Below are 10,033 nucleotides of genomic sequence, written 5' to 3' on the forward strand. Positions count from 1 at the left end.
TTCAATTTCACTTTTAATTTGTATACCGCCATTTCTACTTTGCTATACACAAGGCAGTTTGCAGCAACAAAAGGTGCAGTACACACACCTTAGAATAATCTGATCCAATATGAAAACTGTACAATTCTATTAGTTAGTTGGCATCCATCTGCCTTGAGAGACACCTCTGGGGGTGAAGTCAAACCACTGTGTTGGCAGCACCAAAGTGACTTCCCTGGGGTGCAGGCCTGGGCAGTGTGGATGGAGGTCTTTAAGTAGAGGCTTGACAACCATATGTCAGGAATGCTCTGATGGTGTTTCCTGCTTGGCAGGGGGTTGGACTCGATGGCCCTTGTGGTCTCTTCCAACTCTATGATTCTATGATTCTATGAGGTCCTGGGCTGCCCAGACACGACCCCTCTCTCAGCCTCACTAAGGTAAAGGGACCCCTGACCATTAGGTCCAGTCGTGGCCGACTCTGGGGTTGCAGCGTTCATCTCGCTTTATTGGCTGAGGGAGCCGGCGTACAGCTCATGTGGCCAGCATGACTAAGCCGCTTCTGGCGAACCTGAGCAGCACAGGGAAATGCCATTTACCTTCCTGCCGGAGTGGTACCTATTTGTCTACTTGTACTTTGTGCTTTCGAACTGCTAGGTGGGCAAGAGAAGGGACCGAGCAATGGGAGCTCACCCCGTCTCAGGGATTTGAATCGCCGACCTTCTGATCGGCAAGCCCTAGGCTCAGTGGCTTAACCCACAGTGCCACCCGGGTCTAAAGGAAAACAGAACTATAGGTTTGGCACCAGCCTGGATACAAGAGTTTCCAGAAGGAGGCATACAAGGCACCATCCAATGGTCTTAGGGACTCCACTCCAGATTTGTGAAGGGTTTACTCCTTAGCCTTTGCTTCTCCCACAAGGCAGTGGGAGGTTTAGGATCAGACCCCGTGCTCTGACCATCTCTCCAGCTTGTCACCTTTAACAGATTGCAACCTTTTTTCCTAGGTCAACTCTAAAGACTCTACCTTTCTCCTTTCGCTAACCAAGGGCTGGAGGAGGGGCCCCACCCACTTGCTGTCTGCCCCAGAGCCCCTCTCCATAATGGGCTATCATCTTCCTTTTGTTTTCTTAATGGCTCATCTCCCAGGCAATTACCTCATCAGTAGACTGGCCTGGATTATATTTTAACCCTTGCTGGATCCAGGGCTTCAGAGGGCTTGATGAAATTCTAACAGCTACTGGACTCACAAATTTAGGGTGTCATGTACCCACAAACTCATAAGAATATTTTCACAGAAGTCTACCTTTTTCCAGCCCCAGCCCCCCACCCCAAACTGATCCTAGGGTCATTGAAGCAAATACTTAACTACTCATATTATACTTACTAGATGCACTGTTGGGGATGACTACATTAATATAGGTGATGTCCAAAGTTATAAACAGAGTAGACCCCTTAACTCCAGTGATTTCAATGGGCCTACTCTGAGTATTACTAACATTGGTTTCACCCCATGTGTTTTTAAGTCATGGTTTGAATGAGTACATTCAAGCGCTGGTTAAAAACCCCACACTTGTTTTGGAAAATCAAGCGACGTACTTTGCTGCCAACATAATGTGCAGGCTGGCAGTGTTACATTTTCCACGTTTTATTTACTCTAGCCCCAGCTGAGTTGAGTAGCTATAGTGACAAAACTTAGGTGCCCAAGCGTTGCTATTAGACAAGCGAAGGGAGCCTAAGATATGCTTGACATTTCTCATTTCTGGGCTGCGCTTGAAGTGAAGGAACAATTGCTGCCTGCCAGTCTTCTAATCTCAGATACTTAAAACCCTCCTTGGATCAGCAGAAATAATGCTTTCGTACAATTCTTTCTACATACCAGGGTAAGGGCTTAAAACTGAACTTTTAGAACACCAGCAATTTGCAAAGAAAATATTTCTTCCCAATCCATGGGGCTATTGATAGCCTGTCAGTTTCTACTGAAAGCCGATTAAATCTTGAGTGACGATAAATCGGGGCTGGAGGGAAATATGCAAACAGATCCAAAAACAGGGCACATTAGAATTTTTTTTTTCAGCTGTCACTACTCTTCAGCCAGACTTTGGGGGGGGGGGGACTACAGAAAATTGTTTAATTAAGTGGGTTGCACCTCGCATACCAATAAGCTGATTATCACACACTGTTGTGGCAAGTAGCAAGAAGTTTACTGCTTCCCTCTCCAAATTTCTGATCAGGAGCAGGAAGTTGGCAAAATTCTTCATGTTGCTCCTCAGGATATTATACCTGGCTAGCGTGGTGAGCACAGGCACGTCATGGCTAATGGTATTCTGTATGAATCACCCTTTGCTTTGAGGACTTGTGAGGATACACAGGGCTCCTGCAGTTTCTTTGAACATTACACTCGCTTTATTGGGGAAGTCAGCTAGGCACTACACTGGGAGGGAGACTGATTCCCATTCCCCTTTTCTCTAAAGATACACTGAACAGGAAAAAAATCTGAAAGACAAACAGGAGCATCGTACTGGCCTGCTGGTCAGGGGGACTTCGTTAGCTGTAGTTGCCTCTGTGTGTGTGTGAGCAGTGGCGTAGCGTGGGGGGTGCAGGGGGCCCCGGCCGCACCGCCCGCAACATCTGGGGGTTAGGGGGCGCTAATCCACGGGTTAGGGGGCGCAAATCCACGGGTTAGGGAGCGCAAATTACTTGCCTTGCCCCGGGTGCTGACAACCCACGCTACGCCACTGTGTGTGTGTGTGTGTGTGTGTGTGTGTATGTGTGTGTGAGAGAGAGAGAGAGAGAGAGAGAAAGAGAGAGATTATGCACACATCCTTTATTGAAAAATGAAAAGTACAATAATTACAAGTGCACAACAGTAAGATAAGACACAAAAAGATGAAGAAAAAACAAATAGTACCCGTGCAGAAAACAAAACAGAACCAAAATAATGTATACATTACCAAAGAAAAGAAAAGAATGTTATTGTAATTAACCAGACCTCAATCTAATACAGTATTTATAAAAATGAATTCCAAATATTGTTAAATTTGTCCACGGCAAGCCTACGTTTGTACTCAACTTGTTCATGTGCAGTGAGTTTGTACATATCTTCAATTGTTAAAGAAGACTGCATTTTTATTTTTCCACTTCTCCAATACCTGCCTTTTTGCTGTAGTAAGGGCACGGAGAGTCCATTCATATTGCCCCTTTGTTAGATTCCATGTGTTGGGTATATAATTCACAGTGATATTTTTCTCTGCTAATTTAAGATTATTCCTGTAGTTCTCTGTTGAGGATAGACTTAATGGTGCACAACGTTCTGCCACAGCACATGAAAAGTTCACTACTGAGCCTCATCGTCTTCTTTTTCTTCTTCCAGATACACAGGTTTCATTCCAAATCTTGAAAGCATTATTGGGGAAACTTACGGCAATGCCACCAGAAAGCTGCTTGCCCGTCAGGCAAAGTTGCTGCGGTTAAGCCACACTGCTGCTGACACACCTGAGCACGGAAATCTTCTTGGACAGCCATGTGGTCGTCATTATACTCAGCGGGCAGGAGGCAGAAATACTGCATATGGTAAGACTTCTGTCTTTAAGGTATGATTCAATACATTTCAGAAAATTATAATGAAGAATACCCCCTGCCCCAGCATCAATAATTCCTAAGAACATGAGAAGAGCAGTGTTGGGTCAGACCAATGGTCCATGTGGTCCAGCATCTTATGATTCCCAGCAACTAGTATTCAGAAGCATAAAGACGTAAAACAGAGCCTTATCCTCCATGGATCCCGCTTTTTAAGGGTGGTACTGCACATGGTGGTACTGCACATCGATTGCCACTTTTCTTCTGTTTTACCTCTCTGAGAGCCAGTGTGGTGCAGTGGTTAAGAGCGGTAGACTCGTAATCTGGTGAACCGGGTTCGCTTCCCCGCTCCTCCACATGCAGCTGCTGGGTGACCTTGGGCCAGTCACACTTCTCTGAAGTCTCTCAGCCCCACTCACCTCACAGAGTGTTTGTTGTGGGGGAGGAAGGGAAAGGAGAATATTAGCCACATTGAGACTCCTTCGGGTAGTGATAAAGCGGGATATCAAATCCAAACCCTTCTTCTTCTTCTCTGCATACTCAGTATCCAAATATGCTATCTATTTTGGTAGCAAGTTAGACATCTGCACAGGTTATTTTACAGTGGTACCTCGGGTTAAGAACTTAATTTGTTCTGGAGGTCCGTCCTTAACCTGAAACTGTTCTTAACCTGAGGTACCACTTTAGCTAATGGGGCCTCCCGCTGCCACCGCTGCCCAATTTCTGTTCTCATCCTGAAGCAAAGTTCTTAACCCGAGGTACTATTTCTGGCTTAGCAGAGTCTGTAACCTGAAGCGTCTGTAACCTGAAGCGTATGTAACCCAAGGTGCCACTGTACCTTGAAAGTGTTTCTGATGGGATATCAGGAAGAATCTAAGGAGAAAGTGTGAGGGGGGAGGGGGAGAATGAAAACCATGACATTATCTTTCACCTGATAAACCAAGGTTTTTCCAAACTTAAGAGTCATGTGGGCATGCTTCCTCTCCCATATTCCCTCATGCATCTTAACGCAACATTTTCAGAGTTTGTTAATGTACCGTTTCTTGTTACATCAAAACTGTGGTTTACGCTCTGACTGCAATGGTAGTTTGCAAACCAGGATCAAACCAAGTTCTGCAATCCTGGTTTATGGTCAGAGCTTAAACCACAGTTTCCCGTTTTTTTTCATAATAGGAAACCTTGGTTTAACAAACTCCAGAAAGATTATCAGATCACATGCATTACACCTGAACTGGGTCTAGATATGTAATTTTTGATTCTTTGAGTTCAAATAATTCATTTGAAGGATATATTTGGGCAGCCATGCCATGTACCCTGTGGAAATCTACGTTGAAAAAGGTTATTTCCCCCCATTTCATAAGGAGAAAATCATACTGTGGTTCAATTCCACTTTCCCTTGGAATAAAGAGAGCATGAAAATTACCATAATATCCCCAGTTCTAACCGTGTGCAACAGACATCTCCAACAATAGTGCAAAGCCACATGACATTAATAGGAAAGTGCATGAGAGACTGAGAATCTTTATAAGGAAAATGAAAAAGGATGTAAGAGGACGCCAACCCGCTGAATTGTCTATCTTAAGATGACAACCAATAATAAAATTCCAACATTAAGCCTTATTATCTAGGATTAAAGCAATCCCTTCCTGATTTCAAATGCATGTTCAGTTTTTATCCCAGTAACTGTTGCAAACTTCCCTCCGTGTCCCAGAATACCCACCAATGAATACCAATCACCATCTCTTTACACGAAGACCTCTGTATGACTGTGATCCTTCAACTGCTTCAGCTGTTCAGACAATTGAAAGAGCAAAGGCAGACTTAAAATCACCACCAAAACCAAACAAGACAAGACAACTCACCCTAACAAAGCCAGGAGACAAGACAGTTATGGTATGTAGGTTTCAGGCATTACTATGACTTTCACATACTCCAGAAAGTATCAGTGCTATTTGGTTTTGATGATACGATCTAGGACTTCAGGGCTCCTCCAATTTAAGTCAATGGCTCAACCTAGATACCTACTAAACCATTCTTTGGCATTATGCAAACAAGTTATCAAGTTGTGACATCTCCCTCTCTTCTCCTGCACTAATAACTTCCTGGGCTTGGGCAAACCACAGTTCAGTGCTACATACATCTGATCTGGCAAATTAAAGTTTGCATGAGCCCTTCAAATCAGGATTAGGAACCAGTGTTTGATTCCGGCTTCCCTTCTTAGTTCACAGTGTAAGAACAAACCATTGTTTTGCCAGTTCAAATGTGACATGAAACTGTGGTTTGTCAAAACCCAGGAAAGTCTTCATGAAAAATAAGGGAAATGAGGAAGGATTTGAAGGCTGGCGGGGGGGGGGGATGATGTCACATTATGTTCTGGAAGGGGTCCAGGCAAAAGGGGCGGCAAGAGAGATTGAACAGAATACCTTAAGACTTTTGGACAACTGAGGATATAAGAGCTGGAGGAGAGAAGGTCAGTGTGTCATAATTTTACTCTGAATTATTTCTGTCATGACAGATTTCTTCTTCTGCAACACCTGGTTTGCCCTCTGACCAGAAAATATTGGGTACCACCATCCTGGAGTCAGTCAGTGTTCAAAAAGCAGAGGGTGAACAAACTTCTACTCCCAGGAAGAGAAATGCTATTCAAAAAAGTATCGGAAAGCCAATATACAGAGCTGATAGGGGTCTCCCTCCATCTTACACTGGCTACATCCCAGGTATGTTTCCCCACCTGCCCCCTAGCCTAAATTTGTGGTTCCATTTGCGTTAATCCATCCACATTAAAAGAAAAAGAAAAACACCCTTAATCTATTTCGCTAGAGAAGATTAAAAGCAAACCCGGAAATAAAGTATATCTAGGTCATTTCATCTGCCCCTTTAATCTCCCAGTTATAAGCTATTAGGTAAAGTGGAAACATTGCCTGGGCATATGCAGATCCAATCCTTAGTGAATTGCATTTTGCAAAGAGGTTAAAGGGCAATTTCACAAATGAAAATCGAGACAGTCTGTATGGAGGCTGTCTTGACCCTGTCCCTGTGTTGGATCACCCACAGAAGCAAAGAACTTCAATAATGAAGGATTTTCATGACCAGAATCCAAAGTCGTTTGCTTAAGCAGCTAGAGAAGATCAGAGATGGTGGTCAAAGTTGTACCTGTTTTACAGTTGTCCTGGCTGCTGCTCCTCTCCTACTGCTGGAGAAGATATAACTTTTAAATATAAGTCTGGTTTTGACAAAAGTACCAAACCATAGTTTCATGTGACTGGAACTAGCCTTAAGATTGCATGACCCCTCCTCCTCTCAGCATATGTGCCATTTCTTTCCCTTCTTGGGTCTTCAGCAAAACAGTTTGCTGTTGTGTCTGAACCAGCAAGCAAGTTTGCACTTGTTCTGCAAAATAAGGATTGTGAGTCTGCTATAAAACTGAGGCTCATTCCAGGTTTGTTCCTGTAATGCCAAACCATGATTTGGTGTTCTTCCTGAAGTGGGCATATGTGGAAAAGGTGGTAGTGATCTTTTTTTAAATGGAAGAACCATAGAATCTACTTGTCTCTGGGGAAAAATATAGTCAAGATAAAATCTTAAAGTGCTTAAGTGGGAAGTATCTGAGACTCTGAACTGGTAAGTTTAACTTTCCCCAGCTGATATCAAATATCTGGTGTAGACCAATTTTCCTACCTTATTTTAAAAGCACTGAAAGTGGCATAGTACAGTACAATACTAATTGAAATCATCGTGTTTCTCCTGTAGGTTTATATTTTAAAAAGAGAGAGAAATATACACAACCAGGGGAGGGGAGGAAGAGGAGACATGAAGAAAGACATTCTGGAGTAGAGAAAAATGCTTCAACAAGGCATGGTTTAGTCTGGCTTATTTTATGAAAACGTTAGCTGTGCAGTTAGGAAACAGATTTAGCTCCCTGTTTACCAAAGCTCATACCTGGATTGCAGACGCGACTCAATGGCCGACACTTTAGAGGAAAGGAAATATGAGGCCTCTCTCTCAACCACAGAGGATGTTCTGTGAAGCAGAGGACAGCCTCTGTCTCTCTCAACCAGCTGCATCTTAAGAGCTTCGGGTGATATAAACCCAAGTTAAAACAGTCACTTTTGCCACCAATGAGTAAACACTTTGGGTGGCTTGTAGAGGTCGTGCGGTGCAGTGGTTAGAGTACTGGACTAGGACCTGGGCAGCCAAGGTTCAAATCCCCATTCAGCCATGAAGTAAGGGAGGGATGCTGCTGGGATAACTCACTTGGTGGACTATGAGACTCCTAATCTCAGGGTCCCGGGTTCAAACCTCACGTTGGGCAAAAGATTCCTGCATTGCAGGGGGCTGGACTTGATGACCCTTGTGGTCCTTATCCAACTCTACAATTCTATGATGCTACATGAAGGTCAATAGGTTTAGCCTTTAGAAAAAGAGAAGCCTACTTTTGAAGCCTTTTTCTCTTTTTCTAGCACTCTAAACACATATCTTGAGCAGTATGGTACCTTTCTTAAGATCAAAGAAGTAGAGGCGGTACAACCATGTAAAATTGCCTGAACCTCTTACCTCTTCAGATCTATTTCTAGCAACTCATCTAGTAGGAGGTTCTTTGGAACACAGAAGAAAGTTTGCCAGGTACAGCGTAGAGCCAGCAAAAGTAAACACACATTGTTGAGGTTTCACTGCCATAGGCTGATCACAACTCAAGTGCTACCAGTGCAGGACTTCAGTCTAGAACAATTAGACAGACTCTTCCTCTTCGCTCCATATTTCTTTTTCCTTTTGTATCATGTCTCTTAGATTGTAAACCATTATTACAAAATGCAAGTGCCTCAACTGCTTTAGCAGAAAGGCAGTGTGTTAAAATAATTGGCTAGTTGGTAACTAAAAGCTCATTAATGTTCCCTTCCATGCCTGAACATTAGTCACAAGTTACACAAAACAGCAAAATAAACAGTGAATCCTTCTGCTTCTTCAAAAACAGGTCACAAGTTCTCATTTGGAAAGACCTGGGGAGTGAGCACCAGAAACTCTCTGGAAGCAGGAAAGAGGCGGCCTTTTGTATGGACTTCTCATATGTAAGCAGGGCATGCCTAATCAAATTGCATGCCATAAATTGCCATCAGTGCAAATATAAGCGTTGTCATCTGAAACATATTAACGTTTTCCTTTCCTTTCCTTTCTAAATATACGCATAAGATAGTTTCTACAAAGGCTAAGCTGAAACTATTTTCACGATCTTCCCTCACCCAGAGAAAACAAACCCTCCTTTTTATGATTTTTGGTACTCCTTGCAAAAAAGAAAAGAAAAAAGAGGATGTTTCTATTTTGCTCTCTCATGCAGACCGCATTCAGACACCTTGATAAACTATGGTTTAGCTTTCTGCAAACAAGCCTCATACTTCTGCATACACTACTTCTTCCTGTACAACTAACTGCAGTTTATGCCTAAACCGGGACAAACTGTGGTTCATCATAACTATGGTTTGCCCCAAAGTCGCTTTCAAACCGTGGTTATGTTCTCAGCTTGTTTGAAGAAACTATAATTAAAACTAACTGCAGTGCCCATTGGGAGAAAATGACAAATCACCATTACTTTACGACAGAAAAAGATGCTGCTTCTTTTTTTTAACGTATTTTAATATTAAAGATTTCTTGGTTTACAAAAGTATGTGCAATGTCTCTTTTTTCAAGTTTCATTTTCTACAGATCAGTTTCATTTGTTGAGACATTAGTGTTACATTAGGAAGAAAAGGGGGAAAGAGGTGGAGGGGGTATGGTGAGTGTGGGTGGGGTTGGGTGGCAGTGCTTCTATTTTACTTAATGTATGTGTGGGGTTTTGTGTCAGTGTCGCTTGTGCAGGTTCTCTTTGCTATTCACTTGTGTTCCTTTGGTGGTGAGAGAGGTTGGGGTTGGCCTAGGGTGTGGTTGTGTGTTTGTGATTGGCTGTGGTAAACTTTGTTTTCATGTGTGAGTGGGGTGGGTGGGTGTTTTGGATCAGGTTAGCCATATTGATTCGTATGCTGTTGTTGGATTCTTGGCATTGTGTTGTTAGGCTGTATATGTGATATAGGGGAGCCTTATTGGGGTGAAGGCATCTTCTTCTATTTGTCCCCATGTCAGTTTCAGTTTATTGGTTAGTTTTTCTAATAAAGCTGTTTCCCATACTATTTGGTACCATTGGTCCATGCTTACTCCTGACAGGTCTCTCCAGAGAAAAGGATGCTTCTGAGATCTCTATAGCAGCACTGGAAGAAACAGGGGGATGGCAAAAGGGCTTGCGCTTGTACAGTGGTACCTCAGGTTACAGATGCTTCAGGTTACAGACGCTTCAGGTTACAGACTCCACCAACCCAGAAATAGTACCTCGGGTTAAGAACTTTGCTTCAGGATGAGAACAGAAATCGTGTGGTGGCAGCAGGAAACCCCATTAGCTAAAGTGGTACCGTACCTCAGGTTAAGAACAGTTTCAGGTTAAGAACGGATTTCCG

At 43.2% G+C, this 10,033-nt stretch overlaps 1 protein-coding gene across 1 annotated transcript; it reads left to right on the forward strand.

Annotated features, from left to right (window-relative positions):
* Positions 1–678: 678 nt before the first annotated feature.
* LOC308576920 (ciliary microtubule inner protein 2B-like) lies at positions 679–9,210 on the forward strand. Its single transcript, XM_081177019.1, has 5 exons — positions 679–1,858; positions 3,349–3,548; positions 5,266–5,447; positions 6,070–6,271; positions 8,527–9,210. The coding sequence occupies exons 1-5, from the start codon at positions 1,827–1,829 to the stop codon at positions 8,622–8,624; spliced, it is 714 nt and encodes a 237-aa protein (XP_081033145.1). The 5' UTR covers positions 679–1,826; the 3' UTR covers positions 8,625–9,210.
* The last annotated feature ends 823 nt before the right edge of the window (positions 9,211–10,033 follow it).

The sequence above is a fragment of the Podarcis bocagei genome (assembly GCF_964188305.1).
Source record: "Podarcis bocagei genome assembly, chromosome: 17".
Classification (NCBI taxonomy): Eukaryota; Metazoa; Chordata; class Lepidosauria; order Squamata; family Lacertidae; genus Podarcis; species Podarcis bocagei.